The sequence below is a fragment of the Paramormyrops kingsleyae genome, chromosome 8 (assembly GCF_048594095.1).
Source record: "Paramormyrops kingsleyae isolate MSU_618 chromosome 8, PKINGS_0.4, whole genome shotgun sequence".
NCBI lineage: Eukaryota > Metazoa > Chordata > Actinopteri > Osteoglossiformes > Mormyridae > Paramormyrops > Paramormyrops kingsleyae.
The window spans coordinates 17,551,659-17,579,071 of record NC_132804.1 but is presented as its reverse complement, the minus strand read 5'-3'; the positions used below and the strand labels follow the sequence as shown (position 1 = coordinate 17,579,071).

The window sequence follows — 27,413 nt, the reverse complement described above, 5'->3', positions numbered from 1 at the left end:
AGCCATGGGCACTAATGCACCCCCATCCCATCACGGATTCTGGCTTTTGAACTGTCCACTGATAACAAGCTGGATGGTCCCTCTCCTCTTTAGCCTGGAGGACGCAGCAGCCATGATTTCCAAAAACAATTTGAAATTTTGTTTCGTCAGACTACAAGACAGTTTTCCATATTGCCTCAGCCCTTCTTAAAGGAATTCGGGCCCAGAGAAGTTGGTGGTGTTTCTTGATCATGTTTAGATATGGTTTCTTCTTTGCATGGTAGAGTTTCATCCTGCATTTGTGGATACAGCAATAGACTGTGTTCACATACAATGGTTTTCGGAAGTGTTCCTGAGCTCTTACACTGATTTCCACTATAGAATCATGTCTGTTTTTAATGCAGTGCTGCCTGTGGACCTGAAGATTATAACTATCCAATATTGGTTTTCCGCCTTCTCCCTTGCATACAGAAATTTCTCCTGATTCACAGAATCTTTTAATAATATTATGTACCTTAGATGACGAAATTCTCTAATTCTTTGCAATGTTATGTTGAGGAACATTATTCTTAAATTGTTACACTATGTGCCCACACAGTCTTTCACAGAGCAGTGAACCTCTCCCCATCTTCACTGCACAGAGCAGTGAACCTCTCCCCATCTTCACTGCACAGAGCAGTGAACCTCTCCCCATCTTCACTGCACAGAGCGGTGAACCTCTTCCCATCTTCACTGCACAGAGCGGTGAACCTCTCCCCATCTTCACTGCACAGAGCGGTGAACCTCTCCCCATCTTCACTGCACAGAGCAGTGAACCTCTCCCCATCTTCACTGCACAGAGCGGTGAACCTCTCCCCATCTTCACTGCACAGAGACTCTGCCTCTCTGGGAGGTTCTTTTTATACCCAATCATCTTACTGACCTGTTGTCATTTAATCTAATTAATTGTGAGATATTCAACCAGGTGTTTTGTTTTAGCATTACACAACCTTTCCAGTCTTTTGTTGCCCCTGTTCCAACTTTCCTGAAACATGTTGCTGGCATCGAATTCAAAATGAAACATATATTTGCCATAAAACAATAACATTATTCAGTTTCAACATTTGACATGTTGTATTTGTTGAATTTTCAGTTAAATATGGGTTTATATGATTTCCAAATCATTTCATTTTGTTTTTGTTTACACTTTACACAGCGTCCCAAAGGGGTTTTATTTACAGACAATGACAAAGACAGAAATAGAGCAATATGTAAATCTATGAACCAAAAAAGCACAAAGCAGTGGTCCCACCTACTTGACTTATTCTGTTTAAAATAGCTTAAATAGTTTTATTCATGTGATTTGTGATCAGGCGCAGTAATAAAGACTATGGGTCTATTAGCTTATAACTAAAGTATCTCTGCCGTGAAAAGTCCATGACAAATGTTTTCATACACCAGTTAACTGTAAATACAGATAAATATCTCAGTTGCAGTTAACCCTAACCGTAACCCTAACCCTACCCTTCCAAACTGACCACTGCACGTGTAAAACAACCCTTCAGCAGTGTCATGACCGGATTTCTTTGGCTTTTTAAATGGATTTTTTCCCCAGTGTATATCAAGGCTTAAACAAGCTGTAAAGATATTAACCAGCATAAAAAATGAAACTAATTTCTTTTCTGGAGACAGAAGCTAATGCTGTCAGCACCTTTCTTGACAGTCAAATCTCCACAAAGCCCCATTCACAGGACCATGCAGGTAGCAGAGAGTGATTAACCATCTATTCAAGCAGACACCTGTAGAAAGCTTGTGCACCGTCCATTTATATATGCATGTGACTTCTGGTTTCATCACCTATGAGTTAGCGGACTTATTAAAATGTTGATGTATACTTCATATTGCTAAGGAAACACCCAGTACAAACCATCCAACTACAGTTGCAACTATCGAGTATTCTAACTTTTTTTTTTTAATGATTAATCGAGTAATTGGATAACATAAGTATTTTGTTCGTGTATGAGAATAAAAGAAGGCACATGTGCCAGACAGGTCTTTGAGTAAACAAATACTGGTTTTCATGTCATGAAAACCAAAATTTTATTGCACAAGTTAGCAAATTTGGCTAATAGTTTGATAAAACACTTGAATGAAGTGAAGAAAGAGACAAGTGGTAAAAAAACTTTCAAAAGTTTGGAGTATTTCAACTTAAGAAATCGCATAATGTGAATTTGGTTTTTACAATGTTTGCATTGTACAATATTTTCTTCTAATCTCAACTAGAAATGTTCCCAAACGTTTCATTGTTTCTGCCATTATCACTCGTCTCTTCGTTTCGCTGTTTCGTTTTCCTCTTAGTGCATCTGTGCGCTGCTGCTGTCTGTGCATAATAGTTTCATGGATCATAAAGCGATTAATTGACGCAGAGAATTTTCTTCAAGGATTTTTATGAATTGAATTATTCGAGTAATTGTTTCAGGCCTACCCCCAACAACAATGAAGTCCACTTTGTTCATAGGCACTCTGTACCTCTTATGGACATTATGGCTCAGAAACAGCACAGACACATTATATATGCATACATGTTATTACCAGGAATGGATTTGCATACTACACTATATGGACAAAAGCATTGGGACACTGGGCTGTTACACCTACAGGAACTTCTATGACATCTCATTCTAAATCCATAGGCATCGATATGGAGCTGGTCCCCCCTTTGCAGCTGTAACAGCTGCCACTCTTCAGGGAGGGCTTTCCACAAGATGTGTCTGTGGGAATTTTTGCCCATTCATCCAGAAGAGCATTTGTGAGGTCAGGCATTGATGTTAAATGTGAAGGCCTGGCTCTCATTCTCTGTTCTAGTTCATCCCAAAAGTGTTTGATGGTGTTGAGGTCAGGGCTCGGTGTGGGCCAGTCAAGTTCTTCCACAGTAGACCCACCCAACCATGTCTTTGTGGACCTTGCTTTGTGCACTGGGGTACAGTCACACTGGAACAGAAAAGGTTCTTCCCCAAACTGTTCCCACAAAGTTGGAAGCATAGACTTGTCCGAAATGTCTTGATATCCTGAAGCATTAAGAGTTCCCTTCACTGGAACTAAGGGGCCTAGCCCAGCCCCCGAAAAACAATCACAAACCATTACCCCCCCCCCCCCCCCACCAAACTTTACAGTTGGCACAATGCAGTCAGGCAGGTAATGTTCTCCTGGCATCTGCCAAACTCAGACTCATCCATCAGACTGCCAGACAGAGAAGCAGGATTCGTCACTCCACAGAACACGTTTCTACTGCTCTAGAGTCCAGTGGCAGCGTGTTTTACACCACTCCATCTGACATTTGCCATTGCACTTGGTGATGTGAGGCTTGCATGCAGCTGTTCAGCCATGGAAGCCCATTCCATGAAGTTCCCAGTACGCAGTTTTTGTTGTGGGGTTAATGCCAGAGGAAATTTAGAATCCTGCAGTTATTGAGTCGACAGAGCACTGGCGACTTTTATGCACTATGCGCCTCAGCACTCGTTGACCCCGCTCTGTTACTGCTATATGCGTTTCTGTTGTTTCTAAATGCTTCCAAGTTGCAATAGTACCACTTACAGTTGACCGTGGAATATCTAGCAGAGATGAAATCTCACAAACTGACTTATTGCAAAGGTGGCATCCTATGACAGCACCACGCTTGAATTCTCTGAGCTCTTCAGAATGACCCATTCTTTCACAAACGTCTGTAAACCTGACTGCATGGCTGCATGGCATAACTGCATATGTGACACCTGTGGCAATGGGTCTAAATCAAGCATCTGAATTCAACGGTTAATGGTGTATATGTATGGTAGGTATGTGTCTTACTGGTTTTTCCCCCCCCGCCCCGCACTCCCACAGTACAAACCTCTTCCAGTCACATGATTATTTTTCATATAAAATGAATTTTTAATGACTGATTTAGTTGGAAAGTGAAATCAATATTATATAATAATGATTTATAGCATTATCTGTTATGGTGAAAGCAGGATAGTATGAAATATAGATTACAACGAAGACAAACAAAAATATTTCATACAGATAGGCTGGGTGTCATCTTGACTGGCGCTTGTGTCAACTTATTATTGAGTGAGTGACATTTTTACTTTGATCATTTTTGTTGCAGTAAATTATTTGATTTTCTCAGAATCATATCACTGAACACAATTACATTATTCATGCACAGTTGTGACTTCATCATCATTGTCTTTTTATCGCATTAAATCATTTTATTTTTTACTGTGTAACAGAGAAGTACCAAATCTTTTCTTACTGACTTTTGCATACAACAGTAAATATTGCCTTAAGAAATAAATAATAGAGAAAGAGGATAAGCTCTGTCTTTAAAATAAGCATTCTAAATAGCAGACACCAGTGCACTGCTGTAATATTCTCAGCTGTGGTGTATTTTTGTCAAAGCAATCTGTATATTGAAGTAAACAAAAGATTCATTTTCTATAGTGATGTCACTGTGTGTCACCCTTCCTTGCCTTGCTAAATGACTCATCATTTAACATTATTTCTTGACCACTGAGCATTTCCTGTCGGTTTAACTTCTAGGGATTTTCCCTGTGTTTCGTTTTCTATTTTATGACATGAGTGTATTTAGCCGACCTTGACGCTAACATTCCATGACAAGCTGCTGGTACTGATGTCCAGATGGAAGCAGTAGCCTCCCAAATCATTTCAACAAACGCCAACATCCACTCCAATAAAAACAGCATGAGAAAATCACACCTTCACTGTTATCGCTGCTGATGGATTGATGTTGTTCTTAACTAAAGAAACATAACATAAATCCTGATTGGGCATCACGTTGCAAGTCATCAGTGAGGCTGCAGCACATACCACAATTGTGCTGCAGGATTCCCATAATGAACCATGTGTAGAATGTAGTAAACACACATGTAGTAAACACATGTAGTAAACACACATGGCAAATCCTGCATTGCCTGATCTTCCATCCATCCCTCTTCTATACCCACTTGTCCTATGCCAACTCAACATAAAAGAAAAGAGTAAAAAATGACAGTGGTCCTAATGTAATAAAAATGCGGATACATTTTTAAAGATTTTTTTAAAGTAATTTTTTTTCCCTTTCTCACACTCAACTCACATTTAAATCACTGCATCCTCCCTTGCCAAACACGACACCATGTGCATGCTAACGCGTATCATTAAGAGCACGTTCTGGCTGATACGGCAGAAGGGCGGGGGGGGGGGGGGGAGCACAGCAGGATAGGGATCTCTGTCCCTGATCAGAGGATTGCCAGTCCTGAGGCCCGGCAGTGTGGTCTTATCCTAATTGGGCTCTTGAGCTACAGACATTAGGTGACCCTGCTCTCAGATTCCCACTGTGAACAAATATGTCTGCTAAAGAGAGCTGGATAGTTCAGATCCAGAAAGTAAAAATCCAGACCAAGATTTTGTTTCAACCAATCGAGCATAGGGAGTCACAATCACAGAGTACTCAACTGGTTGGTTGAAAGAAAATCTTGGTCTGGATTTTTACTTTCTGGACCTGAACTATCCAGCTCTGCTGCTAAATAGATGGTAATAAATAACAAACACTAGCAGCTGCTGTTTACAGCCTGGAGACTGACCTGTTGTGGCCAAACTGACATTGTGACGAAAAGGGCTTTTTAAAAACTAGGCTAACTGGTGTCCCTAAGTGACCCATAGTGTACGGTTGTTAGCATGTAGATACACGTGCCCTGCAGTGGGCTAGCATCCTATCAAGGCACACCCCAGCTGTACGGCCTGGGAGGGGCTCAAAGGCAACCTGAGCAGGAGAAATGGTTAAAAAATGGATGGGTAATGCAATGACTCTGCACTACATATGTGAACAGATATTAAATAATTATTTAATAGTTCTCTCTTAATAAATTAGCGTGACTTGTAAGCAGAAATGAAATGTTCTTCACAGAGACTTGATTTAGAGCCATGTGCAGACCAAGACTACCTTTAATGAACTCATAGCAGGTCTAAGCTTAAGTACGATTAAAATTCATATGGAGACATTCAGGTGTTTCGTAACTTTCTTAAATGTTTATAATGTGCGGGTGGATGCAATGACGCCGGCCAGTAAGCTTATACTACATGTGACTGTAGTTTGTTTACCAGTTTACCAGGAGATGCCCAGGGATCGGCAGTGCCCCCTCTGGTGGTGGGTCATTAGGACCAACAAAAAAAAAATTAGATCAAAAGGAGCACAATATGGAAAGGGGACGGCTCAAGTAACATTTAAAGCAGTTATTAAAGAACATACCCAGGTCTTTCCATAAGAACAACTGCAGCTCCTCCCTAATTGCTCTATTTGCTGTATCAGTTTCTCCTCCATCTGCTCTACACTTTCCCTTAGATACTAATATCCCCCTACTTTGCATCTATCTCACAAACAAACTCACTGTTCCACATTTCATTATTCGGTTTTTTGAAACAGTAATATAGCTTACAATTCCAGTCGAGATGTTATAATTTCACGTAACTGTTCTGCTCCTTGTCTGTCTGATAATGCCTTGTCATGCTTCTTTTCCTGTATCCATAGAAAAATAGTAACTTGTGCTAAAGAGGGTAAAATCTAACGTCTGCAAGCAGTGTTAAGAACCATCCAACTTCCAAAAATGTACCTTGATCAGGGGGAGCCTCCTCCATGCAGCACATGGAACGAGGAAGGCGTATACCCAACACAGAATGGCAGACACGAGGAAGGCGTACACCCAACACAGAATGTCAGACACGAGGAAGGCGTACACCCAACACAGAATATCAGACACGAGGAAGGCGTACACCCGACACAGAATGTCAGACACGAGGAAGGCGTACACCCGACACAGAATGGCAGACACGAGGAAGGCGTACACCCGACACAGAATGGCAGACACGAGGAAGGCGTACACCCGACACAGAATGGCAGACACGAGGAAGGCGTACACCCGACACAGAATGTCAGACACCAGGAAGGCGTACACCCGACACAGAATGGCAGACACGAGGAAGGCGTACACCCGACACAGAATGGCAGACACGAGGAAGGCGTACACCCGACACAGAATGGCAGACACGAGGAAGGCGTACACCCGACACAGAATGGCAGACACGAGGAAGGCGTACACCCGACACAGAATGGCAGACACGAGGAAGGCGTACACCCGACACAGAATGGCAGACACGAGGAAGGCGTACACCCGACACAGAATGGCAGACACGAGGAAGGCGTACACCCGACACAGAATGGCAGACAAGAGGAAGGCGTACACCCGACACAGAATGGCAGACACGAGGAAGGCGTACACCCAACACAGAATGTCAGACACGAAGAAGGCGTACACCCGACACAGAATGGCAGACACAAGGAAGGCGTACACCCAACACAGAATGGCAGACACTCACACTCTCACACTACAGGCAATTTGGAGACACCATTTATTCTAACTACGTTTCCTTTGACTGTCGGTGGAAACTTGAATACCGAGAAGAAACCTGGGGAGACTAACAGACTCACACACAGAGCAGGGGCAGGATTCTATACAGCAACTGTAGAGGTGAAGGGCAAGAGTGCTACCCGCTAAGCTTCCATGCCACCTAACCTGAGGATCAACCAGGGCAGAACAACAAGGAACCCATCATGTTCAAGGCATAGATCTGGTAAATCAAACAGAGGGGCCTCCTTCTCTTTTAGAAATGCACAGACGCCACAAGACATATGCCGAAAGTTAACAATGCCCGATAGTTTATTTAATTCGATAATGCTTTTTGTAGCATTGTTTTCAAATTCCGTGTTCCTCTTATTATATAACTCACACGCTGTTTCATTTCATTCCGCATCAATGAGAACACGTGCAATTTTCAGCTATCCTGCGTTTTCCGTCACATGGCATTCCCAAAATGTAAAACTCCATTCTGTAGGAAAACTACAAGCTTGGATGTCAAAAAGAGCACGAAAAATAATCTTGTTGTTTCAATAAATACATGCATGTACAATATAACCCTTATTAAAATATAACCCTTATTAATAACATTAATTACAATCACTGTTATAGCGTGATCACTACATGTGACATGTGACCTGGGGAGAGTCATTTCGTGTCACTGTATACCTGTATATGGATGGTATGACCGTAAGGCCCACTTCACTGCACAGAGCAGCTGATTGTTCAAACACCTACCAATACAACAAATGCATGCTAAGCAGCGCAAATTACTAGAGACAGCAGGAAATGCTATGAATGAAACTCCATTTAAAGTTATAGTATATGAAATTGTAAATTATCATGAGGATGAAAAATTATATGCTTTCATGGTGAATGGTCAGTGGTCATACCTGAAATATAGTAAATGGAGACATATTTAGTTTGTGTTAAATGTAAACTTTGTACTGATATTGGCTTAATAAATGTAAGCAGTTAAGAAGTAGTTAAGCAGTAGATGAAAAGTGTCCAACCATCCAATCACAATTGTAAATGATAATTAAAGGGATAATATTAAACAATCAGCATGTTGCCCAATCAGATAAAACACAAATATTTATTAAAATGTCATATAGCAAAATACTTGCTTGGTAAATTTTTGAAGGAAAGGTCTGCTCCGCAGAAACACGCGTCACTGAATATTTTTACTCAAACATGAGGCACTTTTGTACTACTTTTGTACTGTAAGTAAAAATTCAATTGTAGCTTAAAATTACCCTTTTGAAAAGTACCACCAAATTCCACTTGCCTTTAATTACATGTAATTACACCGTATTCAATGGCTTGGCCAACACGTATCCCCATAAGATTTTCCAGGTAGTAACTTCAACAGAGGGGGCCTAAATTGGACCCAAATAACAGATATACCTGACGATCCAGTCCTACACTAGATATGCACAGTCACCATGACAACAATAACTGCATGTGTCAGCATGTCTCACTTCAGACCTTGATTGGCTCCCATTCTTATCTTGATATCTGACCTTCAGTTTGACTGAAGAGTCCAGGAAAGTGTTGCTGCACTTTCCCCTGAGTTTGGAGATTTAAAGTCCCCTCACTTATGTTCTACATTCTCTTTAAAGGTAGCACCCGCTTCAGGATAAGTGAAAACAGAAGCTAGTCTCATCTAAATCTAAAAAAAAAAAACACTTTTAGCTCTCATGCAGTAGTAGGTGAGTCCTCCATAGATGGGTAAAACCTAGCATATGAACGTTTTTTCTCTAAGAACAATATATATATATATATATACACACACACACATACACACACACACACACCCCTATACACATATACAAACGGAAATATATTAGGAAATGTAGTAAAACCAACATTGGCCCACTACTACGTCTTTGTTTCATCAACATGTCAACATGTAAGTTTTATATATTCCGGTTTACATATATACTGCAGTAGTTCCAGATAAGTGGTACTAGATGTTTTGTGTGATTCCTGTGACACTTAATGTCATTGATTTACAATGAAAAAAGTAATTATCTTTAGTGGTGCTTCGTCTTCTCATTGATGCCTCGTCCTAAAACAGTGAACGCTAAAAAAATATTTAGATAATATTCTCGGGGTATTTAGAAGGAGATACTTTTAAACTATCAGTAGTAATTCGAATTAGACACCGCACTGCACGCAAACAGATCAGAAGAGGTTTAAGGCAGGCTAAGTGTGCCGTCGTTCTGTTTTAATTGCTGATATCCCCTTTCAAAATAGTTAAAGCGACCGCAAGTGCACAACTGCCAAAAAGTCAAAAAGTAAAAAAAATAAATAAAAAAAAAACAAGCAATAAATGCCTGCATATAACAACCGGCCGTGAAGTGCATTCGTTAAAGACAAGTACGTATGCCTATGAGAGGGTAAAATAATGGCAGAACTATCCGACAAACTTTCCCCCTTTTTCCATATTCATACACCAACCCGGAAATCACATTACAACGCGTTCAGTTTACTGATTTTTAAACAAAAGGGTTCAAACACCTTATCAAATTGACACAGGATCAAATGGATTGAGAATCGAAGAAAACGAGCGACAGATTAGACACTAAAAGAAATCCATTAGCGAAAGAAAAAGAAAGCATTTCTCAAAGAAATATTAAATTTAAGTATTAATTAAACCCCCGTGGGCGTTGCTGGGGCAGGTGTGATTTCATTAAATGCACAAGAAACAAGATTATCTTACTGAGCCTCCGCCGTTCCATTTGCCGGACTCAAAGGCATTGAGGATGCAGACTAACGCACAGGGTAATCCACACTAAACGCTACGTACCCTCTGTCCTCCAGATAAGAGTAGCCAACAGCTGCGATTCCGGACAGTTAAGATTATATATGATGTAAATATATTGAGGGTTTGTCAGCTCTGTCAAGCCATAAAACTTAGTTTAATGACACCACGTGTTCCCCGTGAGCCAGTCAGGGTCACTGCTTGAGGGAACTGGCATAATAACCTTCAAAAGTTTATTCAGAAGTACAAAAAAAGACAGGCAAAAAAAAAAGAAAAGGAAAAGAATTAACAAAAGGTTGCTACAATTGTGCTTGAAACTTTCTGTGATAACTGGGAACGCTTGTTCTTCAATTCCTCTATTTCCTCCGAAGTAGGACGTCCAGGAACTGTAAAACCAACCAAATGGCCGAAGGGGTAAGTCAAGTTTTCCTCCTTACGTCTCCTACCGCGCAGCAGAAAAAAATATTAAAAACACATACTACAGTGAGCGAAGAAAGGTGACTGGACTAAAAGGCTGGCAAAAGCTATCCCGAAAACCCTCATTCTTTATTTACGCTAATAGCATCCAGAAGATCGTAATGAAATGAGAAATACGCAGAGAATCAAAAGAAGGTAATGAATCATCGCTACCTGCTGCTTGGTTTGAAGGAATAACTTGCCGTAAGTTTGGTGCTCATTCACAGGAGCCCAGGGGCTCCCCCGAAGTCTTTTATTTTCAGCAGAATTAGGCTACTCCTATAATTGGATGGTTGCGGCTTACGATGCAAAGGATTTCTTTTCAGGGGGATTTCAGTGGTTAATTATGTACACAAACCAACTACGGTTTTTATCTAAAACAGAAGCTCACGTCAATTTCCTTATACTGCTGTTAGTAGTTTCTTGAGCATGATAGATGACGGCGTGTTTTCCTTTTACATGACACTTAACCGGTTACAGAACCTAGTATGATGTACACACATCACTGTGGAAACTAAATTATTATTATGAATACATTAATATGAACGTCTATGTATATTTTATAATATATATGTATATAACATTAATTACTACTTGTCATCTGCAAAAAATATGGAATTTTTCAATGAAAGCTGCCAACCGTGCTGAGGAGACAGGACCTTGATTAAATTGTTGACCAAAGGAGTAAGTTGGCCACAGCAAGAAGCTCTAATTATAGCGTCAGAAACCAGTCCTTTCCTGAACTACGTCTTAGACTGTGAAACGGAAACAATTCTCGTTGTTTGAAAGGTGCTAGGAAACGCTGTAAAGTTTTATTAGGCGTTAGGGTCATAAAGTTTTACAGGCATCTGTCTGTACTGTAAATAATCCCAATGAAAGCGGATGGAGCTGGACTGTCAGCTTCAAAGAAAGAAAACTATGTTTGGAAATCCTTTTAGCAGCATGAAGTCTAAACCAAATCCACTTTTAAGAGCAATAAAGGGAGAATTTAACATATTTGTCTCTGGGATTGTTCACACTCTTATGTAATTTAGTCAAAGCACATAAATAAGTTCAGAGTATTCGTGAATTAAGTACCGGGGTCTAGACCCAGTTAATTCGAACTCGAACGACACATGAAGGTTTGGTGAAAGACGGGTAAGGAAGTTTTCAGTTTATTTAAAAAATAATCGTTGAGGGATGTGTTTAGCAAATATATTTATTTTAAGCCAAAACAGTCGGTGAAAATGTCTTTAAGAAGAAGATAAGAGCTTTTATCGTTAATTGAAGTATATTTCATTATGCATCTCAGAATATAAGGCTCTTAAATATTCAATGTAGAACACATGCTTCCTCGTATGGAACAAACAATGAAATTTCACCCATGCAACGAGGAACAGTACTAAAACATCACCTTTATCCGTATTCTTATAAGGTCGAACTTGAGTTGTAACCACTCTCCTGTTCCTGACCTGAGAAATTGATTTATATTTTTTTTAAAAAAATACGCCACAAACAGAGTAAAAGTACTCCAACACGGAAAAAACTGTGTTTTGTCCTTAAACGTTTTGGACAACGTTGCATCCTTAAACTTCACCCCGAAGCTCCTGCTGGCCCGTAGTGGTGCGTATCCATTAAGAAATGGGTTTTACTGGGAAAGGCACGCGCACCGCTTCTAGGGCGAGGTTAAATGCATATATAATACGGGGCAGCCTGAACCTGGCGCGTGACTGGGCACATTATACAAAATCACAAGAAATCACGAGAAAAGGGGGGTGTGGGAGACACGCAGCAAACATGGAACAGGATATCGAAGTCCATTATTCATATGTTAATGATAAAAAAATACATATTCTGTTCTTGTTTGCTGTCGATGCATTATTCTCTCTGTTACTTTTCTAAGTCGTATAATAGGTAACTTTTAGTCAAATGGCCACGGACCAAGTTGAGTTCTTACTGTCTGGGGTTCCACCAAGCGCTTTCCGTTTCGCCACTAAAAACGTTTAATGGTTCTTTATCAACTGACCTCGAACTGAGGCTTGAGCCCTTGTTTTGTGTACAGAATGTAATAAATGTAATGAATTCTTCTTGATTTATACTTTGGTTTAAAAATACTTTGCACTGAAAGTATATATACATTTAGTCTGTTTCCTCTGCTACTAGTAACATTTAATATTAGTATGCTTAGTGTTAATAATAATAATAATAATAATAATAATAGAACTCCAAGCCATGGACACACCGAGTGAGGACACAGCAGCAGAGAATCCTATTGACACTCCGGAGTGAAAGGGGTCACGGAAACGCTGAACAGAATCTAATTCCGCTCAAAACAACGTTTGCATCGACACAATAATCACACTGACGGGGTGAAAAGAAAAACATTGAGTCCTTTTAAGTTGTATATTTATTTATCAACACACAGAACCAAGACCACAACAGTTAAGTAGTAATGGTAGTTATTGGGGAAAATCTTTTACATGTTTACTTTTTACAACATACAAAAATGTAGGAAATGCAAATCTTTAACCGTTGATGAACACAGTACTGTTACTGATCGAGGTCTATTTTTCCTGTATTATGTATACCCAGATTCTTTCTTCCTTTACATGTCTTTTGCGTACTGAATCCGAAGTAAAATCTGCTGGATAGTCTATAGAGAATCTTTTGCTTTAAGCTTTGAGTCTTTTTTCCACTTCATACGCCGGTTCTGGAACCAAATTTTGATTTGCCTCTCGTTCAAGCAGAGGCTATTCGCAATCTCTATGCGTCTCCGGCGGGTGAGATACCGGTTAAAATGGAACTCCTTCTCCAGTTCCAGAGTTTGGGACCGCGTGTAACTCGTCCTGGAGCGTTTGCCGTCAGATTCTGGAGTATATTCAGAAAAAAAGAAACACACGCACTCACACACAATCTTATCTTAAGCACAACAGTAAACGTTCTTAAGAAGCTAATTACATCTTTAGGTAATATGGCACACACACACACACACACACTCTCTCACACACACACACATACACACATGCAAACATACATACATATATGTAAAGGTCATGATAGTGGCAATCACATAAAAAACGCACGAACTCATTTACTAATAACTCACACATCTATGGATAAAGTAGGCTAATATATTAAATCATTGTTCGATTATTCACGAAGGTTTTTGTGTTTTATCGTAACTTGCTCAAAAATGCAGTTTCTTGATCCGTTTTATCCCAAAGCAATATAAATCCTACTTTGGCACATTTTTTGAAGGTTCAAATATCTTTAAACATGATATTGTGTTACCATTGTAGTATTATAGTAATTATAGTATTAATGTAATGGTATAGTTTTGCTTTGTAAACAGCACGGGTTAAAATCGGGTTGGTGTTACACTGCTACGATGAGGAGTGGACAAAGTTTTAAATTTTGTTACTTATCAACAAATGTAATACGCACAAAAAGCAACAGCGCAACCTCTTCCCCTTTAACTGATTTTTATTTTTGATGTGTTTTTTTGTTACATAACAAAGAGAGTTTCTTAATTTTTTGGAAATTTTGTATCTCTTATCCAGTTGCGATACCATAAATTCGGACACAGATCACCTCTCCGTAGTAACGGGACAGCTTTACGAGCAATTGGTGCCTTTGTCATAAAATTTACGACTGTGAGTTTTATGATTTCCAAGTATGGCCTGTAAAATTCAAGAGTTTAGAATGGAATAAATAAAGATGAGAACCCTGAGACATATAGGATACCTTCTATTCCTGTTCTACAAATAATAAGAAAAAAAGTTGGAACTTTACCGTGACTTATATGGAGTTTTGTCATCCACGGATACATTTGTGGCTGGCTGGTCTTTGGTTGAGCCGAGTGACTCGGTTGTCTTCCTGGCTGGACGGTTTGAATGCCTGCAGCTTTTATTTCGCTTGCTCCTGTCTTGTCAGAATGAATGCTGCTGAACTCCTTGTCCCTCTCGGCTTTTTCATTGTACAGCCCCCGATTTAGAGAGCCCTTGTTGTTAACATTTATGGGGTTTTCCTGGGAACCCATGGCTGAGCGAGACCGTGGCGGTGACGACGTCGTGTCGGAAAAACTACCGAGACTTGTACTCATCTCTCCGCGTTTTAGGGGGTTCGATGAGCTCGGACAAGAGAGGGACCCGCTGAGGTCAATCTCACCATAACAAAAACCGGGTTGATGGACCTCAGATACAGACCCATAGCTGTAGTTTTGCATGGCGGAGGCAGACGCCTCCCGTGTCTGCTTGTAAAAGGAGTTAGCTACGTACGAGCTCATTTTATGGGAAAATGCACCAAACACCAAGCAGAAACATTTCAACAGAAACTAACACTGAACAAAAACCTCGGTAACCTTTAGTTATGAATGTTTTGTGCATTGATAGCGCCTATCATTATTGGGATTGATTTTTGCTTTTTAGGGGCTTTTGTCCTAAATATGTCCAGGATTTATAGGTGGGGGATTTTTTTATTTTTTCCTTTATTCTACGTGCACTGCCCAAATATGGGAAAGAAGTCACGTGTTTCTGTTGGGCAGTCGTAAATTTGACTTGATCACGCCGGAAGGTTACTGATGGAAGCAGGAGAACCCGCGTTTGATAACGTGGCGATGGGGACAGTTGCTTGGTCGGGCGGAGGTATTGGACAGTAGGCTGAGAGCGTCACCTGGTGCCAGAACTGGGTCAGAACATGGCGTCCGCACCCTTCGCCCTAAACACTTTTGTTGTGATCCATCTAGAAGTATTATAGACTGGATATGTGCTTAAATGCTTATTGCGCGCCTTGCAGTGGTCCATAGCAAATAAATGAACCCAAAATTGTCCTTCTTTTGCTAAGCAATTATGCTACTTCATACATTGTGTGAACAATAACATAATGACTTCCTTTGGGAAGCAAATAAACAAATAAATAAACAAGCAGATAGATAGATAGATAGATAGATAGATAGATAGATAGATGAGCATGTACGACTGTTCCCGTTATCTTATTAGAAACGAGAATAGTAAAAGTTATGCAGGATACGAACAAAATCACGTTTTTACGTTTTATTGTTTTTTCTTTTTGCAGTTTATACGTTAAATGTAAAATGGCAAACTGACTTAAGCGTAGACTATATTATTTTGCGTTAAAATAACTACTGCAGAAATGTATCAATACGGCTAGTTGATTAATGTGTAAAATATAAATTTTAGTGTTAATATTAATCGATTCCTCTATACATTAAAATTGAAACCTGTAAACATGTAAATAATCGTATAATGGTTTGCATATACCTTTATGTTTTATCCTTCACGCAAACTGATGATTGATCTAATGGACACTATTTAATTTGAGTTTATTTATCGCTAATAATACCAAATAAGTCATTTTTAAATAAGTACCATAGGGATGACAATAATGCTAGATTTTTCCTTAGTATCCTGGTTGATGTTTCGGTCGAACTCATTGTATCTGCAATACTAGATTCATTGTAGTTATGAATTAATTCGAACTTTACCAATTCCAGGCATTCCTCCGGGGTGACTGGCAGAACTGATAGTCATTGAGAATCAGAACCCACCACTGTAAATTGTCCTTTTGACTTCTTAAGAATGTTTGGTGTGGCCGCTTTATTCATCATTTTGGTATCCTTTGGAAAATCCTTCCCAGTTAAACAATAATAAAGTGGAGTCTTATTTCATTCATGACATTCAGACCAAAAAAAAGTTGAAAATTTGAAAAACTGATATAAGGCACAGTAGTGGCTTATATGGTTTGATATTAAAATATGTATTATCTGATACAGTAATATCTTGACCTTTGCTAAGCGTATTTTAAAGACCTTGCGAAAGGCGTGCATATTTGGAAATTTTTTAAATGTTATTATACTGTTAAATGCATTTTTAAAACGTGAAAATTCTTATATGGTGTATAAAAAGTTTAAACATTCGTGGTCATAACGTCCTTCCTAAAGACATACAAAAGATGCACTTTTAATAACAATTTTATTAAATACTCACAAATACGTTTGGACGTGAATGTCAAACAACAAAAAGAAAATGTATTTTACTTCGTCTTGCTAAAATTTACGTTTTTTGATAACAACACGACTATTTTGCTCACTTTTAAACATAATGCATCGACGACACTGAAAGCTGTAGGTTGTACACGAAAGCTCTCACATGAATAAAGCACACCATATATACAAGTCATATTAACAATTCAGGTAGTATAGTTCGTCCAAGTACAACTTTTGTTCATATGCATTTATACAAGAAATTAGCTAAACAGACAGCACGAATGCTCGTAATAAACAAAATGCGTCATTACCTTCACACTTATCGGGAATAACCTACGTGTGCGATGCTTAATTAGCACACAGCAGGTTTCCACGTTAAGGAAAACATTTTGCCAGATACAAGTTCACAGAATTTTATGAGACAAAGTATTTTAGTATAAAGCGTCCGATATGTTTTAAGGGTACTAGAACCGTTGTTTTACCGCAGTCCATTCTTGTAGAGCAGGGAATGATCAGGGAATGTCAAGTCATTGAATGGAATTCTGTCCATAACGAGGATCACTCAAATCTGACACGAAACAATTAAAGCGAAAACATGTATTTCCTGAAGTTGCATGTTTCTTACTATAGCACAGTGATGTCCATTTTAAATGCATCTTGCTGTCGTTATATGTGTGTGCAATTGTGTGATATCGTGCGCGCACTCATATATGCGTGCGAACATGTGTGCATACCTATGTGTAAAAATTGTGCCAAATAAAATTTAAGATAGGTAGTTTAATTATACTTTGATATACCACTAATGTATTTGTGGATTAGGAAATCGGCGTTTTCTCCTTTTTCTTCTCGTCCGTGTCCACTTCGGTATCCTCCTTCTCTGCTTCTTGAGTTGCTCCAGTAGATCCGTTTTCCATCAAAGTCGAAGTTAGATTGCTCTCTTTTTTCCATTTCATACGGCGATTCTGGAACCAGATTTTGATCTGGCGTTCTGTAAGACAGAGAGCGTTGGCGATTTCGATACGTCTGCGTCTGGTCAAATAACGATTGAAGTGGAATTCCTTCTCGAGTTCTAGAGTTTGGTACCGGGAGTAAATCTGCCGACCCCTCCGTCTATCTGACCCGTATCCGACTCCTGTGTAAAAATACATTTAAAATGGTGTTTACATTTTATTTTCATATATTCATTATAGTATTTCATATTACACTACCCAAATTTCACATGCTGTATGAAAGCTGACTCAAAAGTTCAGATTAAGTAAATTAATTAAAATAAAGGCATTTCATTACTGCAGCACACAATCGCGTGGATGCACTCGGTTTGCGTCAGAATTATATGGAATTACTGGCATTTTCAGGAGTCGAAATACTAAATAAGTTGCTTCTACCTTTATATGCAAATACATTTTAACATGGTCAAAAGTAAGGTAAGTCTACGCGAGGGTACTCTGAAGAATGTGTGAAGCATTGCCTGACTTTTAGGCTTCAGTATAAATAGTGAAAATTGATTAATACTATACAAAACGCCTTAAAAACTTTTGTTAATTTCTGGCGATGGTGGGGGATGGTGGTCGCTTGACCAAAAGGGATTTCCTGTAAAGATAAAAGGCTTTTATAGCCGGCGACAGAGTGCTGCAGTAATGCTTTATGAGGTAATAAAAAGGAGCTTCGCTTGTTCTGTTGCCGGGCCGGTCATAAAACAGGCCAATTTATTTAATTTATCTCTTGGAGTTGTAATACATACCACTGTGAGAGTTCATTCGCTGCATCCATGGATAGATTTGAATGCTTCCTTTCTGCTCTTGTGATCCTGTTCTGCCCTGTTCCGAGGTGTAGTCCTGTGCAAGCGAGCTCTGTGCAGTCTGTCCCATGCTAGTTTGCCTGCAGCTAGGCAGAACATCCTTGTCTTGGTAGAACACGTTAGCTCCATATTCGTACGGTCCCCGGCTGGATCCAAAAACAACGTTATCTTGGGCCGAATAGAAAGGTGAGGAGTAGATCCGGTTCTGGGCCACGGCTGTCCCGTAGGACGAAAAATGTCTAACGGGGTCATAGCTGGACGAATTTAGAGCCACGTTGGGTAAAACTTCTTGACCACCAGCTATATGGCAAGGGAGCGACGGATTTGCGAAATACGAATTCATACCTTGCCTCTCTCCCTCTCGTTCTCTCTCCCTCCCTCCCACTTTTTCTTTTTCTTTCCGTTTTTCTTTCTGCCTCCCTGTCTCTCGTTCTCTCCTTCTTTATTTTTTCTGTGTTTTAACAGGAGCGCGGACTGTGATTTCTGTTTAATTTATTTCAGGGCTTCGCTAGAGGCACACAGCTCGAATGTTATAGCTAAGGCTTCAACCCAAGTCAGAGAGAATGACAATGTCAGCTGACCATGTTCCTCCAATAAAAAGCGAGGAATAGAAGGAAAGTGGGGGGGAAAAACTTCGTTTTTTTATTCATTTGACGGAAATAGCAGTGCACTCACTCACTCACTCACACACACACGCACGCACACACACACATACACACGCACGCACAGCACCAGCGCGCGCACACACACACACACACATACGATTGAACACCGTTGTATTTATGAATGTTTAGTAATTTTTCTGACTGTCCCGTTCTAGAATCTGATCCATAATCGAATCGATCCGTAAAAAAGTGAATGTATGAGTCCAAGAGATTATGAAGAAAAACTAACACTTAAAAAGTAACGTAACAAGACTTGTATATTCATTTGCATGACGGGTCCATATGTCTATGTTATATATAGTTATATATTCATGACTGTCGTGTTTAAAAGAAAATCTGATTAGCCAACTGCACGCAGGGTACAGTAATCCAATTACCTAGTCGTAGAATTATCTTGACAACGTAGTATCTCAGATCGATAAGCATCTTTCTTTTCTAGCAATATATTTCAATTTTAATTGAAATAGATGATTTAAAGAAACCTTTTTGAAAATGAAAATTCAGAAAATAAATCGGACATATAAAAATTTCAGTTTATTGCTTGCAGGAAGACGCTTATTAATAATCATTTAAAACGCATTTCGACATTTTAGGTATTTAATTGCATTAACTTTATAGGGGTTTAACACAACTTAAAGACGCCTTGTGCATTAAAAGATCCTGCAAACGGTTGTCGGAATAAAAAACAACGTGAAGACTAACGTGGCAAACCTAGAAAGTGAGCTGCGTTTATCTTTCATTAATTCATGGGGCAAAATGTATTTTTTATTTCCGCTGTTTTGTGTGTTTACATCAATATTCACTTTTAATCTAAATAACATCCTCCAACGCCTAAAAGCAAATGACACCGATCTGTTTTTGTTATAGATCCGAAGAATAAGAAAACGAAATTAAGATGCACAGAAACTTTTATATTAGTGCAGAAACACTTAATCGATACACAGTAAATTAGCGCGCGATTTGACGCTGATTGAAAGGAACAACCCGGCTTCGTTCTGATCTTAATCTTGGCGGCTTAATTCACTCGTTATTATTATATTAATGCACGTCCAGTTTACGAATAATTCACTGGCTCCGTCCTCTACCAGCGCTAGAATATTTCTGGTAATATGCAAGACACTTGCAGGCCGAGAATGCATCACTGACATCATGTTAAAAGCTTTTTGCGAGAGCGAGGATATTATACCTGGGTTAAACATGAAAACATAGCTGTTAACATATTGATAGTGATATTTTAGCACCAATCGCACATTGAACATTACGTTCTTAAATGCGCCCAAGATCAGAACAAAATGTTTCTGTAAAATAGCAATTTCTTGCATTTCTAAAGAACAACCATTTTGGCGTGTTTACTGGTCGCGTTGCTAAGTGTATAACCCCGATGAAACCCCAGAAAGAAACGCCGCTGTGTACACATGGTGCGCATGCATGTGGAGCGGGGACTAGGAGTAAATCTGTTTTACTGCAGAAGAATGTCTTAACGCCTGTGTAAGCTAGAGAAGTCATAAAATCAGACAGGTGACCGCTTCCAGCAAATCGCCAGGGCATCTCAGCCTCCCCACTATTTTCGAGGACGTTAGGGCAAATACATTTTATGCGTTTGTATTCTATTTTTATGTATGTAGGGGCAGTATATGCAATAGTGTTTAGCGGTTTATGCACTAATAAAAATAACTTTAATACTTGTTCGCACTGGTTTCTTTGCGTTTCTTTGCAATGAAATATAAAGCAAAAACACATGTATTTTTAGGCCTGCTGTCTCCGAACCGATTTCATTAGAGTGATATCTTGTATGAAAGGAAGGAAAATGCTTCTGAAATCTTCAGGTCGGCCATTCACATAGCGCTCTTAGGCTATCATGATCACGAAGTAGCAGGCAAGTAAAACTGGTATAAAATTAGTATAACGCTACTAAAATATAGCATTAGCCTATATATATGTACAAGACTAAATACCTGTATTAAACTTTAGCTTTATAGCCAAACAATAGGATTGCTGTATACAAACCATTGTGAAAGTTGGGCGATCGGTTATGTGAAATAAGACATTTTAATTCACAAACACTTAACAATTATGACGCACTCGTTGCCGGGTAAAATATGGTACGTCTATATTACATTTTATTCTGCATGAACTTAAAGGAGGGTTTTCCAAAACGGTATCATATTATTTAGGTGATCAGCAGTTTTACTGTGTATATCAATACATCACGGCGTTTGCCATTGAAAGTACAAGCTCGAAAATCCCAGCCGTTTTGTGGAATTAAAAAGCTGTCGCGACCTTCAGTCAACTGCTAAATAACCTACGGACGGCTGACTACTTTAGCGCTTGCCATAAACTGAGCAGAAACTTGAAAGTGTTTTATTGCCTCATCGAAAACAAAAGTAACAGCCACGATGGGCACCGCTACTTGAAATAAACATCACAAAACAATTTACTGTTAGACATATAACGATCTGGATCTGTATCTACAACTATAAATGGACCGTGAGGACAGTATTTGTTTCTGTTCATAAACATAAAAAATGGGGGAACAGCGTTAATATTATTTAATAACATTTAATATATAAATTGACCAAGCAGTTTTACTGGCGCGTGGAATGTTAAAACAAGCCTGAACAGCCAAAGCAATCATTGTCGTTTGCTATTTATCACTTAGGTCTGGGTTCAATCAATTTTTCTCTCTGCTTAGTGTACTTCTTTTAATTGGCATTCAACTTAAAATAATGAAAAGGTATTTAATACTTTCTTCAAGTTTTAATACATGTTCACTTCGACAGCTTGTAATATGTCACAATAATTTCGTATTATTTCGTATTTCCTTTACACCTACTTTATATATTCATTAATTGAAGAGATTATTACCTTTTAAATACGATTGCGACCATTTTAACGTTAATGTTTTGTAAAACAACAAAATATCCTTAAGGACCGAGCATCGTTAAAAATGGACATTTATATCAGTGACGCATACGTACATGACTTCACGTGTATAATAGGTTTTAATTATATTTGGTGCTTGTGCAGTGACGAAAGGCCATTGGTTTTGAAGTTAATGTATTCCAGGCTTCTTAAAACGTGCCTGGTAGCTATTAGAAACATACACGCGGACTTAGATGGTCACCTTTTAATTATATAAACAAACTATGTTCGATATTTCACCTAACAGATTTGCTCATAATGACTTGTGTAATTATTGCACATCAAATTAGCTGATATTTAAGCCCACAAAACTTTGATATATTTTAATTCTTTTTAAAAATATGTGTCCTGATTATAATAAATATCCTTCCATCCATGCTGTTAGTCTATTACGTGGTCAAAGCGATATTATTATTATTATTATTATTATTATTATTATTATTATTCCGTTTATATAACTTGGCCGCATAATATTCGCCAACTAATATTAAAATACATAAATAAACAATTAATAATAAAATATAAGCTGGTAAGGCGTGTTTCTCCATTCTCCATTCTTTTTATACCAAACCATCATGTACACACACACCACATGCCCGAGCGCGAGATACTTGAACCAATGCGACGTTTTTCATATCTCACTGAAGAACAATGTTTTGCCATTACTGATTAATAATATATTAATTGGTTAACTTTCACACTATTGTGTGTAAATTAACTGAAATTAAACAATTTCAGTGCTACGTAAATGTTACGCCTCCTCTTTTATCTCGTTCTCTTTAACAGCGACGCTATTACTGAGGAACCGCGGAGGCGCCTGTTCTGCACCACAGGGGTTCCGGAACTCGGCACAGTACCGGAAGACTGGTCACAGCTGGCCGACGTCTTTTGCCACGCTTTTGCTACAAAACCTGCCGTATGTGGAAAAACCAGAGCCGTAATATCCGAAGCCGTCGTCTTCACCATAAGGTTAATTATGTCTTTGTTCATATAGCCAGGTCTATATATTTGTATAACATTGTGTAAAAGTTTAACTGACCAGAAATTTTAATCTGTTCGTTCACTCCTATTATAAGGAACAAAATCACTTGATATATTTATTGTATTTGGTTCGTGAATTAAAAATATTCCTATACTCATGTATAACTGCTAACTACGTAAATGTTTGCTTAATAAATGTTATTTTGCATTTTTTGTGCGTCCTGCATACAGCTGTACTTCATCATAGACGCCTCCGATGGTTTGCGATATTAAAATGAGAAACTGCACGAGCGGCCCTTTGGTTTATTTCAAAGTCCGAAGTTGTATCACTGTCATCATTGTATATAAACATAAACGGTTATATAATAATCACTTCATATACTTATTGCTGAATGTAATACAAATAAAACTAAGCATTGAGCCATCTACGTCATAATACAGCGTATATGTCCGCTTGACTACAAGTTCAATAGGAGAAACATGATTCAATGTCACACGTAAGTTCTCATCACGGTCTTAAACATACAGAGACTTAGAGGATTGATGAAGTAACGCGTATTCACCTAATAATGCAGGATATCGATACTGTTGTGCGTATTTGTGCATCCATTATTTATGGCAAACAGTAATTCATATATTTAATTGCCAAATAAATTGATAAATTGACACAAGGTGGCAGTGTTGTATTTATCTATTTACATATGGGGGCGGGTCGACGGGGTTGCTTTTCCAATGTGTTAAACATGGGAGGACAAGACCCAATCACAAAGTACTTCAGAAACTCATAGGCAGGTGAAGGATTCTGAAAATACAGTAGTTTAAAATATATACAATAATACGTACATTTAATTTTAAAATAGCGTAATGGACAGAGTGCTGCTGCCATATAGAATCAAAAACAAATTTTCACACCTTATTGGTATGATGGCGAAATTGCTTGATAGCATTGTATATAGAATATTTTGTAACAATATATATAATTATTCTAAAATGAAATTGGTCATTAGAATTTTGACAGAATATTTTGAAGAACTGTAAAATTGTACATTTTTAAATAGAAAATATTTATCGTGTAAGAAATCTTAGCAAATCGTTTATATAAATAGCTATTGTGGTTCATTTTCTTTTTACGCTCCTGGTAGCTCTGCCCTCATTACTTGCGACTGTCCAGTTACAATGACACTTGTCATAAATAGAATATATATTTAGAAAAGTAACAAGTGCGACATTCTCTCTCTTTAATTATTCTTCCGCTTTAACACAGTTTATGGGTTAAGGTGACAGGACTGGTCTTTTTTGGACTTAAAATAACCTTTGTACTCTTGCCTGAAAGTCTTAAAAATCCATTTGAATTTTTTTTCCTCACGAGTCCATTCAATTGGACAACACTGTTACCATTAACGTTTGCTCTATGGAATTTATGATATTAAACATTGATATTGACCTATATTTATATATCCTTTGTCCTCTTACAGACAAAAAGCTGTGCCCAGATTATTTTTCACATATTACCAATTAGCATAGACACAAGCTTGTATACCAAAGGCAGAGTAATTAGTTTTATACATCAACAAGTAATCTTATTATTTAATGCTGCGGAATGAATTATATTTACACAGGTATACACATCCGTGAACGGAAGTTCAAGAAATGTTTTTAACACAATTATTACTGACTGCACAGAACAGTGAAGAATTCGACCAAAAGAGAGCAGGTAAAAGAACACATATATTCTATTTTTTGGACGTGTTTAGGCTACTACAACGACAAATGGCGTTTCCGATGGAACAGCAGAATGACCGTAGATGAATGTTGCCTTGATGCAAGCGATCATTTTAAGACATATCTGTGCAAGGGTAGTGAAAAACTAAATATGATGTCACTTACCATTAAAATACATGCAAACAGAATAAAAATATGCAACCGACCACTCCCCCCACCACTGTTTAGTGCCTCCACATACACGACAGCTTGCTTTTCTCATATGTCCCAGTGGCTCCTCACGTGTTAATCACATATCGCCGGGAATACCTTTGCAGACACTATACCAGGAGACGGTATAACAAACATTGCACCGTCTTAATGTCCCTCTCACAACGAGGACATTAAGCAACCACTGACATTTTGCTTCGGTTCCATGCGCAAGCCGCTTGAGTGCTGGGAACATTTTCTGTATACATTAGGCCAGAAGCAGCGTTACTGTACCTTATTTACATCCTGCCTGACGACAGAGCACATCATGAATCTGACGAATAGCGCCTATAACACGTTACCTTGTGAATCAACCATGCATACAGAATATTTAGTAATAGCCGTTGACACGCTGGAAAATGTACTAGCGGCGTAACTAATTACTGGCCTTGTCAAATATATGCGTGTTGTAACGCCAACTCACCAATCACAAGCAAAAGTCTACATCACATAGAAAGAATATCTGTTTGAGTCCACAAAACCACTTATGACATTTTAAGTCTTTTAGATTTTGCGCATTGTTAAAACAATGTATTTCCACGTAGGAAGAATCGCCCTTCGTATAGACAGCGAACCAGTGCTAATAATGATACGAATACAACCGAAAAGGCATAAACTCCTGCAATAAGCTTACACTCCATTTGTATTAAAATCCAGATGAGAGCAGGGTTCACTTTACCAAGCTTTCACTCGTAATATGCATTCATCCTATGTCCACAATTCCTTTGGGGCCGAAAAAAGAACATTTGTTGCATCATATCCCTACCTACTATTGATATGCACTATTAGATGAACATTTAAACCAATAAGCAGCGGGGGATCCCCCACTTACCCGCGTCTTCTTCGCTGTTACTGTGACGCATGTATGGTGCTCCAACGTTATGGCGAGCAGGAGTGACGGCGAGTAAAGACGCAGAAACGCAATGCAAAGAAAAGCACTGCTTGTTTTGAATGGAGTCACGGAAGGCTCGAAATCGCACACGACAGCACGATATTTGTAACCTGAATCCTCGTGTTCTATTAGAATCCAACTGAGAGAGAAAAATACAGTTTTGCCAGCTAAGGGCTGAGAGACAGGAGAGAAAGAAGAGGAGACGATACAGTCACCGGAGCGCAGCGTAATGGTAGTAGCGTGAGGGGCTTAGAAATAACGTTTTCCCCTAACATCCAGTAAGACTAAATAACGCATAACACCAATGGGAAATTAAAAGTGACTGGTCTCTTTTCTACGCTACCATTAAGTCTGCAGTGGTGTAGAGAACGTGTGATCCGAAGAAAGACTACAGTACAAAGTTCAGGTTCATGAAGACGGAGTCATGTGACCAGCTCTAACCAATCCAAGCAACGATTCAATCGTAAAGTTTTATTACTTAGCTGTAAATTTCTCCCCAAACAACCAAGAATGCGTTGCGCATGTCCCCCCGGCCCCCACCCCAACCATTTTTTATTGACAGAGCTGTTTCTTGGTATTTCTCACACATTATGTGCATAATCTTCATATGGAATCATAAACTCCCCATGAAACTGTAATTGTAAAAAACAGGAAAATAAGGACCACCGCAGTAAATATCTGTTAAATTACTTAAACAGAGACGTTCAAATAAATGTTGCAACACCATTACAAATTGCACTCAACTAAAGTTACATGTTTTTAAACAGCAGTAAAAATATCTTGTATGCGTCGCGGCTTTTGTCATTATTAAAACATTGGTTTCAAGTTCAGTGTAACTTAATGCCTAAGTCAAAGTTGTGGCAATAGCACAAAAAGGCCAAAAAATAAGATGAATTACAGATAAATATTTGCAAAATTTGATGCTGTCTGTTTAGTCTTTAAATGATGGTATATTTCAATGGGTTCAGTTTTACATTATGTAAGATATGAGGAAGTATATAGATTTCCAGCGCATTTGATTTGATTCCAGCACGTTGACGACCAACTTAATCAATCTGGACGCATTGCCAACGCGCGCACGCGCATCCACGCGAACATGGGGGCGCAGGACATGTTCACGTGTAGCGTCGTTTAATGCTCGGCTATTCCTGAGAGCCTATCTTCCTTAAATTCAGTTAACAGTACAGCTAAGACTTTTATTTCACGTTTACACTTCTGAAATCTGAAAATAACGTTTATTAATGTTCTTCTTTCCCGCCGTATAATCTTTTTGTGGAATAATGTAATTTTGTTTCCTTTGCAACTTAATATTAACTTCCCCAAAAGGCTTATGAATATTAATTCACACGCACAACTTCTTTTTAACTGTATATTTTGGGGACAGGTTATTCAAATCAAGTTACAGAATTTTAAAATGACTGAAAACAATAAATGTATCATGTAGTCTGTGTATTTAGTTTAGTTTGAAGTGGGTGCTATATATTCAATAAGTGCGCAATTGCCAAATATCATCAACTCTTGAGATATTCATTGCCAGTTTCTGGTTAAGATTTTTAGTACGAATGAAAGAGC

At 38.6% G+C, this 27,413-nt stretch overlaps 3 protein-coding genes and 1 long non-coding RNA gene across 5 annotated transcripts in view; 1 reads left to right on the top strand and 3 right to left on the bottom strand.

Moving 5' to 3' along the window:
• The window catches only part of LOC111854617 (homeobox protein Hox-C10-like), a 69,178-nt gene that overhangs the window by 20,136 nt on the left and 21,629 nt on the right, over nucleotides 1–27,413 (bottom strand). The gene's annotated exons all lie outside the window — the stretch shown is intronic.
• Nucleotides 10,225–23,399, top strand: LOC140592276 (uncharacterized). Its single transcript, XR_011992616.1, has 2 exons — nucleotides 10,225–10,587; nucleotides 22,784–23,399. It is a non-coding gene; the product is annotated as an uncharacterized lncRNA (long non-coding RNA).
• Nucleotides 12,998–15,508, bottom strand: LOC111854668 (homeobox protein Hox-C5-like). The gene is made up of 2 exons (XM_023832897.2): nucleotides 14,401–15,508; nucleotides 12,998–13,476 (listed from the first exon to the last, which is right to left on the bottom strand). Exons 1-2 carry the CDS (start codon nucleotides 14,891–14,893, stop codon nucleotides 13,262–13,264), a joined length of 708 nt encoding a protein of 235 aa, XP_023688665.1. The 5' UTR covers nucleotides 14,894–15,508; the 3' UTR covers nucleotides 12,998–13,261.
• On the bottom strand, nucleotides 16,582–22,279 carry LOC111854662 (homeobox protein Hox-C6a). Of its 2 annotated transcripts, XM_023832885.2 has the most exons (3): nucleotides 18,354–22,279; nucleotides 17,696–17,744; nucleotides 16,582–17,600 (listed from the first exon to the last, which is right to left on the bottom strand). In XM_023832885.2, the coding sequence occupies exons 1-3, from the start codon at nucleotides 18,751–18,753 to the stop codon at nucleotides 17,390–17,392; spliced, it is 660 nt and encodes a 219-aa protein (XP_023688653.1). In that variant the 5' UTR covers nucleotides 18,754–22,279; the 3' UTR covers nucleotides 16,582–17,389. The 2 variants fall into 2 exon arrangements, with proteins under 2 accessions (XP_023688653.1, XP_023688643.1); XM_023832875.2 differs by having other exon boundaries at nucleotides 16,582–17,744; nucleotides 18,354–19,552.

Bases quoted from the DNA above. Each gene is read 5' to 3' on its own strand.
- LOC111854662 (XM_023832875.2), bottom strand. From the start codon at position 18,753: ATGAATTCGTATTTCGCAAATCCGTCGCTCCCTTGCCATATAGCTGGT. The intron at 17,745-18,353 runs GTATGTATTACA...ATTTTTACACAG, and splicing joins GCGAATGAACTCTCACAGTG to GAGTCGGATACGGGTCAGAT.
- LOC111854668 (XM_023832897.2), bottom strand. From the start codon at position 14,893: ATGAGCTCGTACGTAGCTAACTCCTTTTACAAGCAGACACGGGAGGCG. The intron at 13,477-14,400 runs GTAAAGTTCCAA...AATATACTCCAG, and splicing joins AAAACTCCATATAAGTCACG to AATCTGACGGCAAACGCTCC.